Source organism: Sturnus vulgaris, chromosome 13 (assembly GCF_052056855.1).
Source record: "Sturnus vulgaris isolate bStuVul1 chromosome 13, bStuVul1.hap1, whole genome shotgun sequence".
Taxonomy (NCBI): Eukaryota; Metazoa; Chordata; class Aves; order Passeriformes; family Sturnidae; genus Sturnus; species Sturnus vulgaris.
In genome coordinates, this window is record NC_142255.1 from 18,895,917 (window position 1) to 18,920,984 (window position 25,068).

Sequence of the window (25,068 nt, forward strand, 5' to 3'; positions counted from 1 at the left end):
TTCTTTTCGCTACAATAAGAACATTAGCATTCTCTTTGTAACGCTGTATAAATGATTTTAAAGGATGAATGAGATAATCATCAGTCAAAGTGCAATCCTAAGCAAAATAACAGAGTCTAATTAATATGAGATCTGACAAAAATAATTAAAGGAGGGTGACATAATTAATGCCAGTGGACACAGTGGATTACATAAAACAGGCATTGTTAAAATCATCTGATATCTTTCTTTTTTATGAGTGCAAGGAATGGCACATTAATCCTGAGACCTTTCTAGATGTGGGTGCAATTTTTACAATACTTGGCTTCTACTGAGCCAGCAATGCAGGAGAAGGAATCTCCAGGAGAAATGATCATTTATCCAGTTTAGGATGAGTTAGAAGGAGATGCTGAATTGCCAACTGCTCCACAATTGCTTTAAGAATGGGAGAACCAACTTCAAAAATATGCTATAAGATAATCAAATCTTGCATCCTCTACCTGAGTGACAGAGTACTTGGAGGGAAAAAAAATATTAAAAGGCTTTTTTCAAATGGAAAGATGCAATTTCTATTGATTCCATGACTGTGTGGATCCCAGATTTATCTTTGGCCTCTTGTTTGTGGCATTTGTCAGATGAGTCAGGCTTCAGGCTTGGGAAACTTGAGCCAATTGCTGGTATTCTCCAGTGATCTCAAATTTCTTCACCCAAACACTTCTGTCAAAAGGGAACACACTGAAATTCTGTCCTTCATCTCCTGACAGGCTCCAGTTTCCCGTCCCAGGCAGGCATAAACATGAGATTGAACTTTAAAGACTTCTATTGCCCATGTGAAATAAAAGCTTCTCTAGCACTCACTGGTGTTATTCACAGGAACATTACACAAAGTGAGGAATACTCCATAAAAATAATACTTGTACTGATGTCTTTGTATTCTACTATGGCTTTTTTCCTTACAATTATGAAGTAATGCATGTCCCATTGTTCTGCAAGAAGACTGCACTCCATCTTTATTCTTCAACATTGGGTAAGATCTTCTAATATTGATACACTGACATTTTTGCAACTTTTATTTTAAAACTATTGAAACATCACGTTATCCCATTAGTTTTGGCTGTCCCTGGATAAACTTCTTGCTTTGTGTAAAGACAATTACCAGATCAGCATGAAAGTTGATCTCTGATCTCACAGGGACAAACTCAGCTGTCAGGTAAAATGTCAAGAGTTCCCTTTGACTCTAGTGACTCCAGCTTGGCCTTTTGCAATCAGTTGAGGTTTCTTCCAAGAGAGGAAGGAAGTGGGGAAACTCAAGAATGATAAAACTGTTCAGACTAGGATGTTAGAAATACACGTGCAGCTACTCCACAGTATCAGCAGGGCGTTAACTTGGCCCAAAGGTCTTCCATTTTCCTCTGTGAAACAGTGCACAAATGAGAGTAGTGATCTCAGCTACTTTTATTTAATTAACCTTCATTTTATTACAGCCATTGAATGTCACTGAGTAAGCACACTGGTCTGTGTTCCTCACTGTGTCAGCAATCAGCATCTGCTACATTTCAAACCCAATTAAGTGTCTTTTTTCCCCAAATGTTGTGTTTTTTCTTACCCTTTCTATCAGCACGGGTTACTTCATCTTTGTTCCTGCTGAACAAGAGCTCCATCATTTTGCTCTCCATTTCCCTTTTCCTCTCACATCCTGCTTACATAATATATCTGAAATAATCCTGACTCCCAAACCCAAGTCTACACTTTGGTCGTCTCTCACTAAGTTATAACACCTCCTCCTCCTCAGATGTTTGAGAACTTGGCTTCTGCAAATCAGCTTCTTACAGATGGTGCTTCCATTTACTGGCACAAATTGGTTACTTAGAAGTATTAGTCATTGGAGATACGCATTTTATAAAACATGTGAAAAATAAGAAGTAGAATAAACAGGAACATACAGTGACATACTGCCTTGGCTCTTTCCCTGTATATTTTTCCCTCCTAAGGACAAACACTACACAGCTCTCACCATGTATTTATGTTCAAGTGAAGTTATGGTGTAGGGAATTATTATTTGAGAAAGTACGAATGCTTTTCCAAGAGTCAAAACAATCACCCCCAAAATGCCACACTTGGAGTTTTATAGACACAGAGCAGCGACTCAGACCCAGAGACACTGCTTTGGACTCCTGACCTTCCACTGCTTTTCTGTTTCACCTTGGACTAGACTTCATCTGTCAGTGTCTTTATCTTCCCCTCTGTAAATGTGAAGGACAGTATTGGTGATTACTGTAAAAGTAGTCGTCGTTAGGGCTTGCCTGCTCTCCTCACGCACCCTCGCCCTGATCCCCACCTCCCGGAGTGTTCTGGCATGTGATCACACACAATCAGGGGTGAGGAATGGACCCGGAATTTCTCCTGAGACATGCCGTGAAAGACCATGGAGGTTCACACAACTGCATCCCTGTGCAGCCACAGAAGCCTGGGCTCCTTCAGGGCTTGCATTGGCCGGGCTCCCCCTCAGCCCGCTCCCGCCCGCCTCTCAGGGCCGCCCCGGTTCCCTCAGCTCCAGTTCCAGCTCTATCAACTCGTTCCCGCCCGGTCGCCTCAGCCCTTCCCGGTTCCCTCAGCCCTTCCCGGTTCCCTCAGCTCGCCCCGGTCCCCTCAGTCCGCTCCAGTCCCCTCAGCTCGTTCCTGCCCAGTCCCCTCAGCCCATCCCCGTTCCCTCAGCTCGTTCCCGCCTGATTCCCTCAGCCCATCCCCGTTCCCTCAGCTCGTTCCCGCCTGGTTCCCTCAGCCCATCCCGGTTCCCTCAGCCCATCCCCGTTCCCTCAGCTCGTTCCCGCCCGGTTCCCTCAGCCCATCCCCGTTCCCTCAGCTCGTTCCCGCCCGGTTCCCTCAGCCCTCCCCACGCGTTCTCTCCCCGCCTCTCGGTTGGGGCCGTTCCCCTCACCGTGACCCCGCGCCCCGCCCCGCGCAGGCGCCCCGGCAGTCGCGGCCTCGGGGCCGCCGGTGCCCGCCGGTGGCCGCCATTCCCGGCCGGTCCTCGCCGCCCCGATGCTCCGCACGGAGAAGGTGTTGCAGCTGCGGGGGCAGCAGGGCCGCGCCGTGCGGGTGGTGCGGGAGCATTACCTGCGCCCCGACGTGCCGTGCCGCAGCGCCCTGTGCCACAGCGCGCAGTGCCGCGCTGCCTGCGCCCGCGGTGAGCTCCGCCGTGAGGGGTCTGGGGGAGCGGGGGGGGAGCACTGGCACAGCCGGGATCGCCCGAGGACAGGGCTGGGGCGGCGGGCGGCGTCCCCCGGGGCCGCGAGTGGAGGGGGGCAGAGGTCGGGGTAAAGTGATCCCCGGGGTGGGGTGATCCCTGAGGACAGAGGGTGATCCCTGAGCTCCGGGGATCCCTGAGGACAGAGCGTGATCCCTGAGCTGGGGGGATCCCTGAGGACAGAGGGTGATCCCCACTCCAAGGTTATCCCTGAAGGGAAAGGGATGATCCCCATCCTGGGGTGTCCGGACCGTGCTGAACAAATCAGGGCTGTAGCAATAGTTTGCCTTTAAAGCCAGATCCTTTAGAAATCAACGAGGCGTTAAGAGCGGAAGGACTCGAGGGGTTGATTGTTAGAGGGTTTAACTGGGAACAGTTTGCAGGCAGTGATAAAAGGCTAAAGGATCGTTCCATTTTTTACACTTCTCTTGTTTTAAAAGATTCTTTAACATGCATTAATTTCTGCAGGGTGCTGGTTTATAGCATGAGTTAAATTCCATACTTACCTGTTAAGTATTACAATGGGGCCAAGCCATTATCTTGAAGTCATTGTAATTCTGCATCAGCAGCTATTTCTGTTCAGTAATTAAATGTAATTGCCTGTGTTATATCAGGGCATTTCAGACACGGGAAGACTGCCAGGCTCTGATGTCTGCATTTGTTGTTGTTTTTATGTACTGTGGTGCTGTTATGTGCATCATAGATCATCACCCGAGCTGTGGTTGATATTTCATTTGGGTTTGTTGTTATTCTTGTTCAACAGCACAATTTATTTGATGCAGGAAACTGACTGGCAAATAACAAACATAATATCCAACCTGTTTAAATCGAGCAATGACTTGCCTGAAAGAAAAGGTTGAGAATTGTGACTTTTTTTTCCTTTGGAACTATGATTGGCATAGATGTTTTCACTTTTGATTTAGGTTGCAGTCGAGGGCAGAAGGTGTATTACTTAGATTATTATAGTGTATTACTGCTATCTAGGAGATCAGGACCAGTGATAGTTACTGCTCCTTAAAATACTGCATTTGGCTATTAATTCCTCAAGGATAAATTAAAGGATAATAAAAGAAGTCTAACCTCTCCCTCTTTTGTACTTAAACCTAAATTGTGCTACAGGTGACTGTCAGAATATGTCCCCGTGTGATTATTCAAGGTAACCCAGATGTGAGGGGAAATATTTGTTTTCCTTCGTGACTCTACACAGTGTGCTGAGCAAATCTATTTCATGCCCTGTGAGAAATCCCATCAGCAGGTGCTTGTAAGGGTGAGCTGTGCCTGCCTGGGAGTCATCCTGCTCTAGATGGATGGGTTAGGCAAGGATGGCTTCGTATGGAGCACAGCTCATAAATCTTCCAGTGCCATTTCACTTCTAATGCTCTTCTGAATTATTAATAAATATTAGCTTTCTTGTATGCCTGCTGCCATCATCCATTATAAGCCTTCAGTGTGAGATGAGGCCAAGTTACTGTGTGCACAATTGTGCTGCCTGGATTCACACTTCTTGTGGTCACAGCTCAAAGATTGTCCTGTGTCAGCTTCTAAGGAATACATGAAAATAACCTGACTTGTCAATATCTATGTACTTTATTCTGTTTAATTTCCCTGCACTGTGGTGAGTTCAGCAGTTCAGTCTTTATAATAAAGAATAAATAGGTATTAAGAGAAAATACAGTGGAGATCCCCTCCCATCTGAAAGCTTTTGAGTAATCTTTGAAATACCAAAAGCAATTAATCTCTTTAATTTTGAGGTACATTTTAAGATGTAGTCTGTGATGTGTTGTGTGTGATATTTTGATGGAATATTCCTAAGGGATAGAGTCTCTATGAAGAAGGTTAACACTGATGGTCAATAGTTTAGATTTAAAAACATCTTTTCTTTGCAGTAGCAGTGTTTTTCTCTATGTGCACCTTACCTGTGCTCTTTTGTGTAAAGAGCCTGCTGTAAATGTGTTTGAACAGAGAGAGCTGTGGGAGCAGGGTAAAGGAATAATTCTACAGCCTTTGGAAATTCCATGAAAAGATTTTCTGTGCCAGATGTATGGGCCCTTTTTCATATGGAAACAGAGAATAAAGAACTGTAACCTTTGCTCTTTTAAGTTATAACCTTTTCATAATGAAAGTGGATCTTTTTCACTCCTTTGGATAGAATTTGCACTACATTTTGATATTAGTGGGTGTAAAAGGGTTTTGTCACAAATTTATGGGCTGTACCACAGAATTAAACCATAATATCCATAATTTTGTTAATCAGAAGAAGAAATGTACCCATTTGAGAAGACACCACTCTAATTTTCTTACATCGGGAAATATTTTCAAGAAATAAATTATCAAAACTGAAAGTTTTAATCTTGAAACTCTGAATTTTCTTCTAGATGGCAAATTGTTATCAGATGATGTCACCCACTACGTTGTCCCTGACTGCAAGGTTGTTCAGGAGTACCTGGAGATCCTGGAATTTCCAGAACTGAAAGGAATTATTTTCATGCAAACAGCTTGTCAGGCTGTGCAACATCAGAAAGGACGCAGGTATTTATCCCATAAGAACTTACTTTTCATTTAGATCGAAGTAAAAATACTGATTTGTAGAATGTATAATTTGTTTTTAGGCTTTTCAAGGCCTAATGTAGTTTTACAGAAGGGGATCCTTTGTGATCCATGGATATAAATGCCTGACACAGTTTTCACTTGATAGGAGCAATATGAAACCTGTAGCATTATTAACTAATCAAGTGGCTGGTGACAGGAATTAATTAGACTTTGCAGTAATGATCTATCATGTGCCCACAGCTAGATTATGGACAGGTCTTGGTTTGCTATATTGATGCCTGAGCATTTGTCTTTGGGGAGCAATTAATATTATTGTGTGGTATTTATCCCACCAGACATTAACCTGGGCATTTCAGTCAAATTTGCTCTCAGGGCCTTCCCATATTTCTAAAGCACAAATGCTATTGAAGAAATAGCCCTTGCCCCAAAAGTGGCAAACAAAACAAGTTCCTGAAGATTTAGGATGTTTTGTGGGGCTCATTGGAAAACAAGAATGTTTAAAACCAGAAGCATTCACGATGAGACTTTAAAAAGTTTGCTTGCTGGTGATGGTTTAGGATTTATCATCAGTGGTGTAATTTAATGATTGCATTTCTCTGTGCATAACAGTAATTTGCCTGAAGTTTTTCAGCTGTATTTTCACCTGGAGTTAAAATAGCATGATCAAAAGAAAGCACAAGAATATATTTATCTTTTTTTTTCATTCCAGACAGTACAACAAGTTACGAAATCTATTGAAGGATCCCCGTCATGACTGCACTGTGTTTGCTAATGAATTCCAGCAGCACTGCTACCTGCCCAGGGAGAAGGGAGAATCCATGGAGAAGTGGCAGACCAGGTTTGTTTGAACCTCTGCAGTGTCACACTGCACAGCATCATGACTTTGTATTTAGGAATGTGTATTCAGGTACTGAGAGTTCATGCTCTTGCTCTGCTTAGCTCTGCAACAGTTCACAGTCACTGGAAGTCTGCATTGTGCTTTATGATTATGAAAGCATCAGCATTGTTTTCCTAGGGAAATAGACAAAATGTACTAAATTAAATGCAATAATGCTGAAGAAAAAGCTGGATTAGTTTAAAGTCACACTGTAGCATCAGAGTCTTAGCACCTCCAGCCTGCTTTTTGCAAGCTTTCACTTAAGGAACTTCACGTTGTGTTGCAGCCAGGGCACAGGTGGATGTACTGGGGAAGAAACATTCTATTCTCCTCTCTTCTCATGGTGCTTAAGAATGGCACAAGAACAGTTTTGCAGAAAAATGTTTCTGTAGCTTGGTGTATATCTCTCAAAAGTACGAGTGTTAAATTAAAATCTCGTTCATATGAAGCCAGCAAAATCTTGCAAGTAGCAAATGAGCTATGCCAGAAATGTTATTTCAAACTTTGCTTTTCTAGGAATATTTACAATGCAGCAGCCTGGTATCACAACCACTGCCTGGGTCAGATGCCAGTTGTTATGGTAACAGAAGATGAAGATGCCATCAGGCAGTATGGAAATGAAACAGAAGGAGTGTTTGTGATTTCCTTCAAGGTAACATGCCAGAAAAATAAAAGGTTTCCTTTATGTTGTATCAAAATGATGAAGCAAGTACATTAAAGTATATTGCAAATCATGTCAGAGTTTACATTCATAAAAACTATGATGGTAACTCATGTCTCCATTTATCAAAGCAGGCAAATATGTCACTTATGGGAATGTCAGAAAAACCAATGGCAGTGAGCAAAGCAGAAAGCTGCAAAGATAAACAGCAGCTCTGAGGATAGAGGTCATCTTTCTTAGGAGACCTTTTCCTTGTTTTTAAGGAATTTGTCATTGATGAGCAGTGATCAGTTCCCTCAGGCAGCTGCCTGAATCTGGACTGCAAGCAGTCCATAAGCAGCTGTAGCCCAAATACCCATCAACAGTGTTCTGCCAGTTACTTTGTCTGGACTGCTGAGGATACAGTGATGTCTGAGGAGATAATTCATTCTTCTTTTTGGTGTCCATCTCTGACACCAGTGGTACTCAGTGGGATCTGGGCATGGGATGTTTATATTTATCTGTGGAAGGATGTTGAGTACAAGTAGCACCAAACTGATTGACCTTTGTTGTCTTTAGCAGTGGATTAGGCTGGGACACATCTGTGGGGTTTAGAGCAGACTCATCATCACCATTGTGTTATTTGAGTTGGGTGTGACAGCTTTTGTCCATTATGGGCTTTCCAAATGCATTATTGAAAGAACAGAGATCCCAGAATACTTTTGTGTTTATTTCAATTTGTTCATGAAGAATTACTTGGATAACTTCTGGCCTGACCTAAAGGCTGCCCATGAGCTCTTTGACTCCATCGTCCAAGCTCGGCGTGAACGGGAGAGTGAAAGCCAAGAGAACCATGGCAAAGAATATCCTGAGCACTTACCTGTGGAAATACTGGAGGCTGGGATCAAATCTGGAAGATACCTGCAGGTATTTGTTACATAGAGAACATAAACAGAGCAATGCAGTCTTGTGCTTGGTCCCTTGAGTTGCCTGAATTTGAGTGATTAGAGAAAGAAATATGGCTGTGGTGGAAGAGGGAAAGAAAACAAAAAATAAGAGGATGGAAAGGATTAGTATTCTCAGGATTCTTAAAATATTTCCCCTACACTGTGTTGTGACAAGTGGATTTTTTTTTTTTTGGAGAAGTTAAAGTAAGAATTGGCTATTGAGGATTTGAAATTTGCTATGGATTTTTCTTCAAGTTGATATGTGATGTACCTTTAAATTGAGAGACCAGGTGTGATTTGAAGCAGTGAGACCTCGTTCTTAAGTATAAATAGTGCTGCACAAAGGCAGCAGCTCTAACTTCATTTGCACAGAGATCTCCTAGTCAACGAGTTTATAGGTTTATGGCTGTTCAGGGCCTTCATATGAATTGTTGGTAGACGAGTGTCCTTTTAAAATTAATTTAAAGAATTAGAGGTAGTAATTTTTTTCCTTTCTTGGCAATTTCAGCAGTGAGGCAGGAATAAAATATGAACAGAAAGACTGAGGGTTTTCATTCTTGTTGGAATAATGCCAGATTCTGTGCTAAGGCAGGCAGCAAAGGTAATCTTACACTGCCTGTGGTTGGAATAAAATGTCATTTACCATCTTACAAATAAATCCAGCGTTTAAAAGAATTTACCACTCTTTCCCAGAAGTGAATACTTAAAGTCCTACAACCTGCATTGCCCCCTATAGACGAACAGTTGTGTTCAAAATAACCTACAGATCAATAAAAACGAATTCATGTAAAAATAACTGTAACCCCCAAAATGTTATCCTTTCAGGTTGTCTGTTTTTAGGGTGAGTGTTTCATGTTTGTTGCTCTCTCCCAGGGTACACTGAATGTCAATAAGCACCGAGCACAGCTGGAAGCTTTTGTTCGGCTTCAGGGCTTTGGCAGCAAAAACACAGGTGAGAAGTTTTCAGTTTTCAAACAAGATGAAGGCTGAGATACTGCAGTGCCTGTGTGCTTTTCATGGACCAGAAAGGAGGCTGAAGATTAACCAGAAGGTGGAACTTGAGGAGAGCTCCTTCCTCTTTCTTACCACCTTTGGCCATATTCTGGCCTCTTGTCCTGTGTCCCTGCACCTCTCTGAAGGGAAATGCTGGTGCAAATTGTTGTCCCTGTGCTTTGCTCTGGCCTCAGATGGCCACTCCTTTGACTGCAATGAGAGTTTGCATAGATGTTGGCAGGATTTGGAGGCTGGTCTTTGTGAACATAATTGGAAAATTGCCTTTTGGATCAAACTGATCCAAATTGATCCAGGGTTGTCTCTCTGACATGAGTGACTAATCAGCACCTTTGAGAGTCCATTGCCCTTGCACAGACACATTGGCCCGACTCTCACTAATAACTACTTTCCAGTGTTCCTGTGACAGACCCTGCAGTCAAACCAGTGCTCAAAATACTCATTATTTTTTAAAAGCTTGTTTTATTCTGAACCCTCCCCAGAATCCTGTGGTGGTGGCTTTTACAATTGAAATATGCTCTGTTTTCTTTATAGCTGCTGCCTAAGAGCAATGAACTCATCCTAGCCTATGCTGCTTTTTATCCAAAAGTTCACCTACAGAATTCCTTAATAGATCCTTAAAAAAAACAGCAAAAAAGAGGAAAAGGTTTTCATTTCCTTGCAATATTAATTTCTTGCCAGTAGTCCTTTTTTGAAGAAATCATACTGGGAAAGTAATTTTCTATTATTTCAGCGGAATGCTGCCAAGAATGGAGGAATTTAAAATTTTTTTGGCAGATTATAGTTCTGTTTCCTTTTATTTTAAATACAGAACTTCAAAGTGACATCCTTATTTATGGGCCCAAGGCACGGAATCGTGCAATCCATGGGGATGTGGTTGTGGTTGAGTTGCTCCCTGTGCATGAATGGAAGGGAAGAACTGTTGCCCTCTGTGAAAATGAGACTGAGGACAAAGCACCTGCAGACACCACAGGTGACCCTATGCCCACAGGTAAGGAGAAGCAGCCTTTTAATTCCCTGCTGATAAATAATGAAAAAAAAAAAAAAAAGGTGAAAAAGTATCCTAGTGTGACATGCCTGGGTACCATGGGAACTTAAAATCTTGTTTGAAATTGCTACTCTGCTGCTGTAGCTGCATCTTAAAAGTTTGTTGAGGTCAGAGCTAAAAGTTTCAAGAGGTTAATTCTCTTTTTGTAGGGAAATAATGTTTTGTTTTGCTCTTTGCTATTAAAAATTCTCTGTGTTACTAGAATTGGCCACATTTCAGCAGCAGTGGGAATCTCTGAATAATTTATGTCATGTATCAATTGAAATCTATACAATGAGTTAGTCTCCACATAAATAAAAGCTTATTAAAATCTGCCTGTGCAGATTTTAAACAGTACTTTATGACACACTGTATTGTCTGCACACCATATGTTGTTGGCAGTTGTGACAGATTTGGGGACACATCAGTTTTATTTTATTTTACAAAGCAATCGATCTCCTGCACCTCCCACGTATTTTCTTACTTGGTTCTGTTTAACTCTTTAATGCACAATGTTCCTTATTTAAAGGTAAAGTAGTTGGAATCATCCAAAAGAACTGGAGGGATTATGTGGTCACTTTTCCCTCTAAAGAAGAGAGCCAGTCTCAGGGCAGAAATGCTCAGAAAGTCCTTGTAACACCTTGGGATTACCGAATTCCCAAAATCCGCATCAGCACTCAGCAGGCTGAAGCATTACAGGTAATTTAACTCAAGTGTTTCTCTGTTCCGTGTTCCTACAAAGCTGTGTGGGTGTTACAGGCTCTAATCATGTTCTCCTTGACAAAAACATGGTGAAACTATTAAAGTCTGTGAGGTTCAATTTCTGCCTTGAAGGATTGTGTTCAGTTCCTGTCAGAACCACTTCAGGTAACAGAGCTTATTTGAGTTCTGAATTTGGGCCAGAGTCCAGCTGCCCTGAGCACTTACATACCACTTACTTTGGGTTTTTTCTGCTGAATGCAAGCTGTGTTAGGGCTATAAATGGTGCTTTGCAGGGCCACAGAGCTGTTCTGACAGAGCTGCTTTGCTGCAGGAGTTCAGAGTTGTCGTGCGCATCGATTCCTGGGAGTCGACTTCCCTCTATCCAAACGGACACTTCGTGAGAGTGCTGGGGAGAATTGGGGATCTCGAGGGGGAGATTGCTGCTATTCTGGTGGAGAACAGCATTTGTGCTGCCCCTTTCTCAGAAATTCAGGTTTGTCTCTGTGATCAGATCCAGTCTTTTCTGACTCAATTAATTTCCAAGGTCTTGTTTCAAGAGGGACCCTCTTACAGCTCAACATCTTTGTTGCCAGCGGGTTTTTGAAAGCCTATTTTGAAAGCTGAAAATTTATTATTATTTGACTTAATTTTTCTGGAATCTCTTGGATCAGTGGTTCTATTGATACTGTGGATTTTCAACTCAAGAGTGATTTTAAGATAATCTTTCGCTGTGAGGAGAAGATTACAAACTTTTAATTCAAATTTAAGTTAGACTTTTAAGATTTTTCTGTCTTTAGTATGTGGTTATGCTACTGATCCTAAAAGCCTCATCCTACTGAATCATTGTCTTAAATACTTTGTTTTCAGCTAGGAGAGGAACAAGCTTTCATAGATAATTATTTTGATTATACCTAAAATTAATTGAAAGAAGAACACTAAAAAAACCACTGTGTAGTGGTTATATTTGCCAGAGCTGCAGTATCACTACAGTAATAACATTGGTTATTAATACACATAGAATTGTTTTCAATTTTTTTCACCTTTTTAATAAAGTAAATGTAATGGACTTGGAAAATGAAACAAAAGAAGAATTTCAAAAAACTAATTAAATCCAATTTGTTGGCATGTTTTGTAGAAAATATATAAAATCTATGTTCATCAACAATATTTCTGTATAGATGAGTGAAATGCCAGTGAGTTCTCCAAAGAATCCATGGAAAGTGAGTCCAGAGGAGGTGAAAAAACGCCTTGACTTGAGAGATAGCCACCTGATATTCAGCATTGACCCCAAGGGCTGTGAGGATGTGGATGATGCTCTCTCTGTCAGGGCTCTGCCCAACGGGAACCTCGAGCTGGGGGTGCACATTGCAGATGTCACTCACTTCGTGCCAGCAAATTCCTACACTGATGTTGAGGCCAGAGCAAGGTAAGTTATTTTCTGGAAATTAGAAAATTTCTAGAGCTCAGAAGTTTGTCATGTTACCTTTAGGAAACTTTGAAAGGAAGGAAACATGCTTTTACCTTTCATGTCTTACTAAAGACTTCTTAAAGCTAATTAAACTATTATATAACTAATGACATTCTGCTTTTATTTGGACACATTTTCCAGAAAGCTATACAAGTTTATTTTCCCCTAATCACTCCTCTGCTTTATAGTTTAATTTAACATCTGTGACTTAAAGCATTTTTAAAAACCACTCGTTTGCATTCTAAGGGAGATGAACACCCACAAAATGGAATTAAGTCTTACATGAATTTGATTCCAGAGGTATTTGTCAGGCTTATGTTTTAATATTCAGTCTTGTCTTTTAATGTGCAAATATTTAATTCTCTTTTTTCTTTTATTGCTGCTGTTTTGAACTTAAACTGCTGAATCACTTAATGAACTGTATTCTTTGTAGATTCAAAGAAGTATAAAGTGTAGGCAGTGGGAGATGTTTGATGTAGACATTAAGTCACCTCTTCTTCAATGAGCAAATTTTGTCCAGCCCTGGCTCTGCCCTTAATGGCAGCTGAAATACCAAGAAAGGCAAAATTAGGGTTGTACTGTACAAATTGCTATTTAAATAATCCAACTTTGATATCACACCCGTGAATGTTCTGTGGGAATAACCTTTCCAAATCAGATTGCTGTGGAGCAATGCTTACAGCCCAGCCCCAGGAGAGCTGCTGGGCACAGCAGTGTCTGTGTTTTGTTGCAGGGCCACCACGTATTACCTGGCAGACCGGCGCTATGACATGCTGCCCGCTGTCCTCAGCGCCGACCTGTGCTCCCTCCTCAGCGGGGTGGACAGGTGAGGCTTGGGAATTGTGCTGGGCAGGGAGACTTTCACCAGTCATTTTTAATTATTACTGCAAGAATTGCGTGCATTAAAAATTACCTCGCAGTTGTACCACAGGTGGGGTGAATTTTATATCGATTTACAGGATGTGCAAGGCTGGCATGAGGATATGCAGGGTACAGAGACGTTCTTTGTGGATGCATCTGACTAATAAAATAAAAATAGGTAAAAATAACTATCACAGTGTAGCTGTGCTTTAACATAAAGGAGATCTTATACCTTAGGGGTACTCTGCTTCAGCAGATGAATTGAAAATACTGCTGTGTAGCTGCTCCTCATTTCAGTTGTCATGCATGAGACTGAAAGGCAAGTGCATTATTTGCTGGTGTTGCCGAGCACTCGTTTCATGGAGAAAAAGATGCTTCCACCACCAGAATTAAATCTAGACATTTCTAAGAGTTGAATGTGCTTGAAATGGGAGTTAAAGTCTACCAGAAGTATTCCAGAACTGTGGTGTTGTCTTTAAGATACGCTGTGAGTGTCTTGTGGGAGCTGGAGAAGGAATCGCTCGAGACGCTGAGGGTTCAGTACAGCAGAACCCTGATCCGCTCTGCCTACAAGCTGGAGTACGAGACAGCCCAGGCACTGCTGGATGGGGACACCAGTGTGGTGGGGGATATCCTGGAACTGCAGAGCCTGGATGAAGGAACGAGGCAGAAGAAGGTGGCTGAGCTGGTTTGGGCCATATCCAAGCTCACCGACATAGCGCGACACGTCCGGGCTAAGCGGGACAGGTGCGGCGCGCTGGAGCTGGAAGGGATCGAGATCCGAGTGCAGCTGGATGACAAACGGAACATCCATGACCTCATCCCCAAGCAGCCGCTGGAAGTACACGAGACCGTGGCGGAGTGCATGATCCTGGCCAACCACTGGGTGGCGAAAAGGATTTCCCAGGATTTTCCCCACCAAGCTCTGCTGCGGCAGCACCCTCCACCACGCCAGGAATTCTTCACTGAGCTTCGGGAATGTGCCAGTGCCAAAGGCTTCTCAATAGACACACGGTAGCTTTTATTAAAGTTTATTTATTTTATTAAAGTTCTGTAATTAAAGTTAAGCAATTAATTATTTGGCCATGTTATTGTTAAACAATTCCAGCTGTATCACTGGATAGCAGTTTTTAAAAAGTTTTATCAGAATCTTTCTGATGATGTTCTGACCAGGAGAAGCTGCCTGCATTCTGCTGGCTGGACTGCAAATGGCAGTGGCTGAATAATTTTAGACATAACCAGACAAAACATTTGTGCAGTCACTGTACAATGTTCTCTGTGCTGCAGTGGCTCTGCAATGGCCTTGTTTGCACTGTATTTCCTTTGTAAGAGAGTTCTGGTTCAAATCAAGTGAATTTTGTGCAATGTAGTAATTTTAAATGACTCAAAATAATTCAGAATTACTTGGACAAGATAACATGAGAAGGCCATGGTGAAGGGCATCAGTAGAGCCTCTGTGACCTGGGTGTCACCTTGTCCCATTTGTGCTAGACACAAAGGTTTGGACCAGCTCACTGTTTTTTACTGCACAGGATGGAGTTTGCTGCAGTCCCTGGATATCCAGGTTGCAGCGGGGTGAAAACTGAGATTTTTCTAAACATTTTCTTAGAGCTCTTATTAAACTGCACCGAAAGTTTCAGTATCTCTCTGCTTGCCATTTTTGTATTAATAACTGTTAACTTATATGTGGGTTTTTTGCTGTTGTTACCTGTGAGCCATTATAACCAGTGACAGTGTCATTTTCTTTGGAATTAACACCTTTTTGCCAGGTCTAACAAGGCTTTGGCCGAGTCTCTGGACAGAGCAAACGACCCCTCAGATCCCATTGTGAACAAACTGCTGCGCTCCATGGCCACCCACGCCATGTCCAACGCCCTCTACTTCTCAACTGGCTCTTGTCCCGAGGAGCAGTTCCATCATTATGGTATCTGGTCACTTTTCTGCCTTTCCTGTCATTTCTGAGCTGTCGGGGGAGCTTTGACTGCTCATGTCTGTTCCTTTCTCCTGGCAGGGCTGGCCCTGGAGAAGTACACTCACTTCACCTCTCCCATCAGGAGATATGCTGACATCCTTGTGCACAGGCTCTTGATGGCAGCCACGCTGAGGGAGACCACAGGGGATGTTAAGGACAACATCATGAGTAACAAGGATCTGGAGGAGCTGTGCAGACACATCAATAACAGGAACCGGGTAAGGGAGTCTCCATGGTGCCCTAGGGAATGGGATACCAGTCCTGACTGTGGCTTCTGTAAAGAGTATCACTTTACTTTTATTTGTAGTGCTTTGGGGTTTTTTTAAATACCTGCTTTCTTCTGAGTGTGGTAGTAAAAGTGTCTTCATACTTCACTTGTACTGCAAATAGGATTTTGTTTTAGATGTAATTTTTATTGGACACAGGTAAGGGAGTAAAAAGCAGCTGTGGAAATGAAAGCCAAAGACATTATTGGAATATTTACAATGTTTTTGTCTCTGTGTGTGTGGGGGGGGTGCTCACAGGCAGCCCAGCGTGCTCAGAAGCAATCCACAGAGCTCTTCCAGTGCATGTACTTCCGAGACAGGAGCGCCGAGAGCGACGAGCGCTGCGTGGCCGACGGCGTCATTTACTCCATCCGCACCAACGGCGTGCTCGTCTTCGTGCCCCGGTGAGCCGGGGCTGGGCAGGGCTGGGAATGGCACCTGGAATGCTGAGAGGGCACGGCTCAATCCACATCTGGCATCTCCAGCATTCCAGAGGGCTCAAGAGCCAGAGCCTCCACAGCCAGGAAAGGCTGCTGGGCAAACACAGTGCTGCTCTTCAAGGAGTTTTCTTTCATGGAGAACTCTCTGCTCACTATCTGTCTGGAAAAACCTGTAAAGCTGCTCTTCCCCCATCACTGAGCCATTCCAGGGCCCCACCCAGCACTAAGATAATGGATCACTGACTATTTCACTTTTGCTTCACTGCTCTCGAAACACTTCAGTCACTGTCTCCATGCTGTTTTTACGGCTGGGTTTCTTTGCCAACACTTATCAGTGTTCCTGAGGCAGGATTATCAGGCTGCCGTGCCTGCCCCTGCCTGTTGCTTTTCTACAATCCTAGCCAGCTTGTGAGTTTTGAAACTAAGACACCTGAAAAGGCTGAGGATGGTTACAACAGCTTCTCTCTGCTCTTTTGTAGGTATGGAATCAAAGGTGCAGCCTACATGAAAAACAAAGAGGGCTTGGTCATCTCCTGTCAGGGGGCTGGGAGCTGCCAGTGGAAGCCTGGATCCCTCCATCGCTCTCAGCATAAAATCACCTCCACTACAACCACTGGAGACTCTGTGACCTTGAGCCTTTTCGATCACATCACAGTGAGTATCTCACATGAGGGGAGGAAGAGGAAATGGCACCATCAGAAATGTAAACACAGTCTTGCTTTGCAGGTGAGAATCCTCGTGCAGAGTTCCCGCTGCCACGCCGAGAGCATCAAGCTGGAGATCATCAGGAACGCGCCGCTGCACACTGCACACACTGAGGCTGCTCACAGGAGCTCCCACGTGGTGAAGTCTGACCTGGTGAAAGAAGTCAGCCAGTCTGCAGAGGAGGCCCAGCGTGCCCAAGAGAGAGCCAGGCTGGAAGTGATGGATGAGGAGTCCCGGGAGTTCTGCCAGACCAAGGGGCCCAGCCTGTACCAGCTGCTGGAGGAGATCCGGGAGCTGGCGCTGCTGGATGTGACAGAGGACATCAGGACTTGAACTGGGACCTGCCACCAGCTGCCTGGGGCTGTCCCACTCCTGTGACTTGTGCACAAGTGCTTGGGGGATCTTGTAAAAAGCAGTTTATTTAAATATTCAGGAGTCTTTTCATTAAGAAATGTCTATTTTAAATAAGAATTATTTTTATCTGATTATGAGTATGGATGAGTTATGAAGATTTTATACCTTATAAAGCTCGTATTTCAGACTAAAGGCACTGTGCTGTGCATTCTTTTAAAAATAATTCCAAAATTACTTTGCTCATGTTGTCCATAAATGAAGTTCTTAAAGCCTAAATACTTCCTTCTTCCCTCCAAGGATATAAAAAGCAAATTCCCTCATAAAATAACACCTATTGCCCTGAGGGTAGTGCCTTGATTCAGCGTGTAGAAATTCACACACATGGGTGATTCCTCTTCATTGCACAAAAGGGAACAGCTGTTGTGCAAGAAAGCCAAGATTCTGAGAAAAGGATGAAGCAGAGCCTGAAGCAGAGAGCAGGAGACAGAAGGAGGAGGTGCTTGTCTGGGGAGAGATGTCTGACCCAAGGATGGGGACGTGTGGGAGCCCTGGCCTTGTAACAGCCTCATACAAGAATTTCAGGTTTCACTTCTGAAATTTAACAGCACCCATTTTATATGAATATATAAGTTATGAATATATAAGTAATGGCTAAGCAGTTAAAAAATAAATCCAGTACCCCTGTTAAAAAACCCCAAACAACACACCTTTAATAGCAACTTAATCCATCAACATCCCAGTTAATTCAGTTTAATATAAATTATAAACTATATTCAAAGTAGGTCCAAAAACTCATAAACATTTCCTAAAAAACGTTTTGGGAGGTGGAAAATATGGCTCAAGTGCAGCTGAAGAACTTTTGTTCTGTTTCCTGGTGTACAGATCTGCTCCTCTGCAGCTTCCAGGGAAGAGTTCTGTCCTTCAGTGACACCATGGGAAAGATTTCCCTAAAGCTTCTGGAGTGCCAAGAGCCAGCAACATTTCAGTAGAATAACAGTACTTAAAGCAGGGGGGATCTTTTGGTCAAGAAAGGCATTCACAGTGTGGAGAAATTACTGCTCTTCCCTGCCCCATTCCAGTTCATCATCTCCATCTTCTTCTGTGGGAGCATCCTTGGCTGCAGGAACCTGAGTGTCTTCAGTAAGGTCAGTGGGATCCTGAGCAACTGGGCTGTCAAACTCCTCTTCTGGGTAACTACTGGGGAGCTCTGTTGAGGAAAAAAAAAAGAAAAACCATGAGCAGACACTGTTGTTGTGTTTAGCTGATGTTTCCATCACCAGAATCCCAGTCTGTGGCAAAGGCAGCTCAGAGAGAAGAGGCCGATTTGCATTTCACCAGAGACAAAGCTGTCACAGCTTGGTACAAGCACCAGGGAGTTTAACTACAGGAAAACTGTTCAAATGTGAGAGCTGCACATTCCAGCACGTACTAGGAATGCCACCAGAGCCGTGACCCAGCAGCTCAGCCCTGCCCTCACTGTCACCACTGAAATTGGGGTCCTTACCCTGGTGCTGGGACTGGCTGAGGCCCTGCAGCCGCGCCTGCCTCCGCTCCAGGGCCAGCTGCCGGTTCTTCCTCATCCGCTCCTGCTGCTCCTCCGTCAGAGTGGCCCCAGGCAGGGAATTCAGTTCTTCGGCATTGCCAGGGTGGGGATGTGCATCTCCAGCAGCTGCATCCAGCCCATTGCTTTCCTCTTCTCCTTCTGGTTAAAAAGGAGGGGTGGCAGGGGCAAGAGGGGCAGAGTCAACACTTTCAACCCACAGAGATCCACTACACATCAGTCAAGAGAACATTCTGAAAGCATTTCTATGTTCTACATTTTGTATTGACAGCTGAAGCTCATTCCATAATTTAATTTTAATGGGCAATTTTCTGCCTAGGCTCCCATCCCCAATATTCAAAGGACTCAACAAGTGCTCAGAGCTCACACACACACAACAATCAATGCCTGAGTGCAGAGGCACAGCTCTGTGTATTGAATGAGCAACAGCAGCTGTGCTTGAAAGGTCAAAAGGGACAGGAAATCCAGGCAATACTTAGGGCCAGGTAATTTTCTTCCCAACCCTACTAGTAAAACACTGTCCTTTAGAAAGTGCAGGAGTCACTACAGGAATTCCAACCTTTCAAGGCCAGGCTGTGTGGCACTAACTGACTGTGTCCCTGTCCATGGCAGGAAATAGAACAGAATGGGTTTTGAGGTCCCTTCCCACCCAAAGCATTCCAGGATTCTGTGAATCAGAAGTTTGAACATGTATACTGAGTACTCAGTTCTGAATTCAGTGTGCTCTGTGATGGAGATATTTACTCATCTGCCAGCACTGAAATGTGTGAAGTGGAGCAGTTCAATTAAACTGCACCCACTCAGAGAGCAGCAGAGCACCCTTGAAAGAGAACCCAAGGCCTCTGCACCACTTTAGGGCCATGAACAGAAACATGAGCTGACAAAAAGGTTGGGGGTTGTTAATACAACACCCCAGGTTGAGTTTTTATTTCATCCCTGTGAGATGCCTGCTGCAGTTCATCTCCTGAAGGCTGTAGCAGTGCCCTCAGTCACAGAGCTCAGGAGCAGCTCAGCACCACGTTTAAAGCCTGGTGTGTGGAACCATCGCACAGAACATCTGATTCCTCTGCAGAGCCTGTCGGCAGGAACCACTCGTGTTGCTGTCCGTGCCTGCCTCTGGCTGCAGTGCACCTCTCACAATGCAGCAGCAGTGAAGGCAGCCACGTGTCACCTACTGCCCCAAGGCCACCCCAAAGCTCAGGCCACTGCTACCTCTCGTGAACTCATCCACCACACACCATTGCCAAGCACCGCCTGGGCTGGGGGCCGAGGTTCACACGGAGACAAACAGGACAATGGGTAGATAATGCTCTCAAGAGACTCACAGTAGAAATGCAAAACCCTGCACAGGTCCTTAGGAACAATGAAATTCCCTCCCTTCAGCTGCTGAAGTTTCTTTCAAACTGCCATGTGAACTCTATTTCCACTTTAATTAAAATCTGTTTATGTCTAATTTCTATCTGATTGGAATAGACTCTCAGCTCGTGTCCTCAGTAAGTGCTGGGTTTTGATCCTGGCAGAAGGAATTCTCCCAGGCCAACTGTGCCAGCACTGAGACACAACAGAGCCCCCAGCACCATACCCTGAGTGCACTGCAACTCCTCAGGAATAATCAGGATGAGTTTGTGATTCCTGCTTTAACAGGACCCAAGAGTTCTCCAGACTGCACTCATGTGACTGCAACACAAACCCGAGTGCTCAATAATTGCAGTTCTAGGTTTGTTGTTTTTTTTTTGGAAGAATGTTTCTAACAGTGCTGGTTAATACCCATTTTCCATTTCCTTTCAGCAGATCACACAATTTTATTTCTTTTTACACACATATGTGCAAGTACCAGTTCAGTTTTGTTATCCTAAGACTCACAGAAACCTGGTTTTAAAGCAGAGACCTTTCAACAATTTCTTCTACACTAGAAAAGCCTATCATGATCATTCACTGCTGGTCAGTAGGAAGGGAAGTAAATAATCTCAAGCACTGAAGTATTGTACAAATGGCAGAGAGAGCATACCTTCGTTATTTTTGTAGTCTTCATGTAAAATAGGAAGATCAAGTCTAATCCGCTTGAGGCAGGTCTGCAGGTGGGACATTAAAACTCTGGTAATTCATCTGCAGCAAATTTTTATGTTCAACTTTGGGAGGATAGGAAAACCACAGCAATTTAATTTTACACTTTATTACTCTGAAAAAAAATACTCCTTTCACTTCTATTTGACACACAGACCTTCAATGCTGTGGATCATCTCCTCAGTCCTTCATCTAACACCCAGCCAGCTGAAGCTGAATTCTTTATCAGTCTTCTTTTGCAGGTTCAAACATTAAACAGCAACCAAACAAAACCCAAAACCCCAACCAGTTCCAGCATTCTTAACCAACTTGATGTGGTTAAAGATGCCCTGAAAATGCTGAAGCCAATTCTCTGGAGCATTATTTCAAATAAAGAAAGGTTCTATCTAAATATAAACATAAATACCAGACAGAGCTCTAAATTGAGAGAAATTAATTTAATAACATTATACTTCAGAGCAGTATGCACAACCCAAGTCTTCTTCTACTGCATAATTCATCTCCTAAACCTACCTCTTGCACTATTCCAAACAGCACGGAGAGGAACTGACAGAAATACATACCTGAATTTCCTTTTTGTTTCCCAAAGTCTCCACTCTGTCAATAAAATCCTCAAACTGCAGTTTTGGGAACAGCCTGTGAGCCCAGTGCTCCATGTGTTGTATGAGTGTCTTCAGGTCCTCTGCCTAGAGCAGGAAACACAACATCCAGCTGCTAAAGCTGACAGAGAAGGGAGACTGCAGGGGGAAACAGGACAGTCATTCCTGAAAACATGGAGCACCTGCAGCTGGACAGTGTCTGGAAAATGTCAGCAGTACAAATGTGTGTAACCTTTCCTTCCTCCTCCCACAGTGCAGTGTCAGTGCAATCTCAGGCTGTGAGAACAGCACGGATACAAGCACAGGAGAGCATCCCCATATCCTGTAAAATACCTGCAGGTCCTGAAGCATTGTCCTTAAACTACCAGGGCTGAACCCAGGCTGAAATAAATCCACAGGGGCACAGCTGGCACTGATCCAGATGTTTAGAATGCAGAAACATCAAAATAAGCTGATCTAGGAAAAGGTTTTTGCACCTTTCAGCAATACTGCCCAGTTCCTTTGTGCCTCCGGGGTAATGAGAACTTTTATACCATGGGTGCTCTTTGTAAACCAGGGATGCACAGGTGTCCTTGCACGTGTGCCAGGAGAATCATGGAATCCTTTGGGCTGGAAAAGTCCTCAAAGATCACAGAGTCCAACCACTCCCCCAGCACTGCCTAGACCACCACTAAAACATGTCCCCAAATGTCACATCAGAATATCTTTTAAATCCCTCTGGGGATGAGGACTCCACAGCACAGGCTGGACAACACTCTTGGTGAAGAAATCTTCCCTAATAACCAATCTACACCTCCCTGGCACAACTTGAGGCTGTTTCCTCTTGTCCTACTGTTTGTAACTTGGGAGAAGAGACTGACCCTCCCCTTCTACAACCAACTCTATAATGACATGTAAAGGAAAATAAGCTCTGCAAGTTTAAGCACACCCAAAACAATAAGAAAGCTTGTAGAGAAAGTCCTGCTTTCTCTTTGCTCAAGTGGTATGTCACATTTTTTTTTTTAAAGCTTGGGATTCAAAACCCTGCTTGTATGGACAATACAAGAGTCAGAGATGTGACATTCTACTTTTAGAGTTGAGGAAAAGAATTTTATTATCAAAAGATGGATTTTGTTACAACATTTCATGTTTGTTTTAAAATGTGCAGCTCCAAACACCATCAGGGTTTGTTCAGACACTGCTGGAAGCTGCCTAACTATTATCAGTTCTCCCCACATTAGATGGGCAGCACTTTATCAAATCTACATTAACCTCCCAGGAAACAAAACCAAAGCTCACCAGGTCTTACCTCGTGCCCTTTACCCTTGAATTTCACGTTGTCAAACATGTTTCTCAGAGCTGGGAGCCCTCTTTCTGAAACTAACCTGGGAATAGGAAATGGGTGAGTTATTTGAAACCCACACTTTCTTCTTTCAATTAACAAGTAAAAAGAAAAAACACTCACATTACTTGAAATAGCCTAAAGCTTGGATTCTTTCTGTTGATTATAAAGAACTTACACCAGTTTTAGAGGTACCTTAATCATTCTCCCACAGCCCTACACCAAACTGAGCACACAAAGAAATATTCTGTATAAAGTTACCTCTGGGCATCTAATCTAGGCCTTGGTCTTTTAACTGCTTTCTGTGTGGTCACAGCAGAATCCTTTGTTTGGGACTGCTGGTTTCCATCTGGATCTGGGGGAGAAAACAGCATCGTTTAAGTATTCAGAGCAATTGCCATCACCTAGGATTGTATCGTGTACATTTTAAGTTTCTACTTGTATTTTTAATACGTGTATTAAGAGTGCATCCAACACTCTTATCTCTTCTAAAAGCCAAGTCATAAAGAGTAACTATAAATCACTGCTGTATAAATATTTGGAACAACATTTTGTCAGAAGAGCTTGAGTTTTATAAAGATTCCTTTGTGCACATATTCTCATGGAATCTATAAAAATAAATTTTTCCCACAAGCTGGAAAGGATCGCATGATTAACAATTTAAATTTACAGTTTATTTTCTGTCTGTTTGCATGCACTGAAGTCCAACACCACTGATTTCGACTGCACAGCATTAAAAAGGGATTTTTAGGGGTCCCGGGTGTTCACCTCCATTCGCCTGAGCCCATTCTGCATCGTCTCTTCCCGGAGAGGCAGGAGGTGGAAAAGGTGGGAATCTTTCGTCTTCTGTGTTCTCATAATCAGGAAGATCAAACAAGTTGTTCTCTAAAGGATCTAACATTGCCACAAAGAAGTCTTTTTTCCCCTCCTGCACAAAACGCCAAAAGCATTTAAAGAGAAGCAGCAAGACAGCCACAGAAGCAGATAAATGATATACAATAGTTACAGTTTTTTCAGGAAAAGATCTGCCAACCAGATCATCACACGAATTAAACAGCAGATACGATACAGAAGATGACATAACCCAGCCTCGCTGAGCCGAATAAAGGTTTGTGATTTTTCAACTCGTCAAAGTTACTTGGGAGTGGCAGGAATTAACCAAAATAAGTGGATCCCTGACCACAGCGCTTATCAATGGAGCCGCGTGCCCCTCACATCCCTGACCAAAGCCTTCGCGGGTGGAAAGGCAATGCCCCAAATTTGCAGCTCACCCTCTCGGAAAAGCGATCTGGAGGAAGATTCCCCTTCCCTGGCTCCTCAGGTGATCCCAGAGCCGCGGCCGGAGCGGGGCCGGGCACAGGCGCTGTCAGGACAGGCTCAGTTCCAGGAGCGCCTTCCCGGGCGCCTCCGGCCGTGAGGGAGCGCGGGCCCGGCTGAGGGGCCCCGGCCACCCCCGGACGCCGAGTCCCGCGAGAGCCCCGAGTCTCGCGAGATCTCGAACGCCGCGGCTCAGCGGTTTTGGCGCCAAAACGCTGGGGGGCGGGGGGGGGCGGCTGAGGCAATCCCGGGGCTATGGAGTCGGGGAATGCTCAGGGTGGGGAGGGACATTACAGATGGAACATTACAGATCATCTCATTCTTATTCCAACCCCCCTGCTGTCGTCAGGGATACCTTCCATTATCCCAGCTCTCTCCAAGCCCTGTCCAGCCTGGCTTTGGACACTTCCAGGGATGGAACAGCTGCTGTGGGCAACCTGTGCCAAGGCTGCACCATTGTGACAAGGAGGAATTTCATCCTAATATGCCATCTAAACCTACTCTGTCAGTTTGAAGCCATTCCTCCTTGTCTCTCCAGAGCCTCCTTCTCCATCCTTGATGTAAGGTCCCCTCATGAACTGGAATGCCACAGTTAGGTCACCCCAAAGCTTCTCCAGGCTGAACAATCCCAGTTCGCTGAGCCTTTCCCCATAGGAGAGGTGCTCCATCCCCCTGATCATCCTGGTGCCTCCTCTGGACTCACCCCCTTCCTGTGCTGGGCCCCAAGGCTGGGGCAGCTCTGCAGGTGGGGTCTCACCTGAGCAGGGCAGAGTGGCAGAATTCCCCCTTTCCTCCTGCCTTCCCTGTGGGATCAGCCCAGGATACACTTGGCTTTCTGGGACATGTCCAATGTCTCACCCACCAGCAACTCCAGCCACGTGTAGTGTCACCTTGTCAGGGAAAACGTGGAGGGGATTAGTGTTTAATTTGAAATATCCAATGTTGTGAAGTCCCACTATGAGTCACCTCCAGGAATGGCATTTCAAATACTCCCTGTTGAGCTTCTGTCACTTCACCAAGTCATGGAATCACTGAGGTTGGAAAAGACTCCAAGAACATCGAGTCAAACCTGTGCCTTGTCCCCCAGCCCAGAGCACTGAGTGCCACAGCCAGGAATTCCTTGGACACCTCCAGGGATGGGCACTCCAAACCTCCCTGGG

General features: G+C 44.1%; 2 protein-coding genes and 1 non-coding gene across 4 annotated transcripts; 1 reads left to right on the forward strand and 2 right to left on the reverse strand.

Moving 5' to 3' along the window:
* Nucleotides 1-2,959: 2,959 nt before the first annotated feature.
* On the forward strand, nucleotides 2,960-17,238 carry DIS3L (DIS3 like exosome 3'-5' exoribonuclease). Its single transcript, XM_014874641.2, has 17 exons — nucleotides 2,960-3,166; nucleotides 5,602-5,755; nucleotides 6,486-6,614; nucleotides 7,170-7,305; nucleotides 8,044-8,220; nucleotides 9,114-9,192; nucleotides 10,063-10,242; nucleotides 10,808-10,977; nucleotides 11,312-11,473; nucleotides 12,159-12,406; nucleotides 13,182-13,274; nucleotides 13,790-14,323; nucleotides 15,079-15,233; nucleotides 15,321-15,499; nucleotides 15,806-15,951; nucleotides 16,467-16,641; nucleotides 16,714-17,238. Exons 1-17 carry the CDS (start codon nucleotides 3,022-3,024, stop codon nucleotides 17,023-17,025), a joined length of 3,174 nt encoding a protein of 1,057 aa, XP_014730127.2. The 5' UTR covers nucleotides 2,960-3,021; the 3' UTR covers nucleotides 17,026-17,238.
* A 397-nt stretch (nucleotides 17,239-17,635) lies between these two features.
* TIPIN (TIMELESS interacting protein) lies at nucleotides 17,636-24,428 on the reverse strand. Of its 2 annotated transcripts, none has more exons than XM_088172701.1 (8): nucleotides 24,410-24,428; nucleotides 23,360-23,519; nucleotides 22,853-22,946; nucleotides 22,559-22,634; nucleotides 21,235-21,357; nucleotides 20,616-20,679; nucleotides 18,551-18,748; nucleotides 17,636-18,253 (listed from the first exon to the last, which is right to left on the reverse strand). In XM_088172701.1, exons 2-8 carry the CDS (start codon nucleotides 23,490-23,492, stop codon nucleotides 18,099-18,101), a joined length of 843 nt encoding a protein of 280 aa, XP_088028827.1. In that variant the 5' UTR covers nucleotides 23,493-23,519; nucleotides 24,410-24,428; the 3' UTR covers nucleotides 17,636-18,098. The 2 variants fall into 2 exon arrangements, with proteins under 2 accessions (XP_088028827.1, XP_014730128.2); XM_014874642.2 differs by lacking the exon at nucleotides 24,410-24,428 and adding an exon at nucleotides 23,863-24,064.
* Nucleotides 19,638-19,771, reverse strand: LOC148222279 (small Cajal body-specific RNA 14). The gene has a single exon (XR_015806633.1).
* Nucleotides 24,429-25,068: the final 640 nt, after the last annotated feature.

What these genes read in the sequence shown, in the direction of transcription:
- DIS3L (XM_014874641.2), top strand. Translation starts at nt 3,022, where the DNA reads ATGCTCCGCACGGAGAAGGTGTTGCAGCTGCGGGGGCAGCAGGGCCGC. An exon ending in ATGGAGAAGTGGCAGACCAG is followed by an intron (nt 6,615 to 7,169) that starts GTTTGTTTGAAC and finishes TTGCTTTTCTAG; the next exon opens with GAATATTTACAATGCAGCAG. An exon ending in AGCAGGCTGAAGCATTACAG is followed by an intron (nt 10,978 to 11,311) that starts GTAATTTAACTC and finishes GCTTTGCTGCAG; the next exon opens with GAGTTCAGAGTTGTCGTGCG.
- TIPIN (XM_088172701.1), bottom strand. Translation starts at nt 23,492, where the DNA reads ATGTTAGATCCTTTAGAGAACAACTTGTTTGATCTTCCTGATTATGAG. An exon ending in CCTAGATTAGATGCCCAGAG is followed by an intron (nt 22,635 to 22,852) that starts GTAACTTTATAC and finishes TCCTATTCCCAG; the next exon opens with GTTAGTTTCAGAAAGAGGGC. An exon ending in CAGCCAGTCCCAGCACCAGG is followed by an intron (nt 18,254 to 18,550) that starts GTAAGGACCCCA and finishes TTTCCTCAACAG; the next exon opens with AGCTCCCCAGTAGTTACCCA.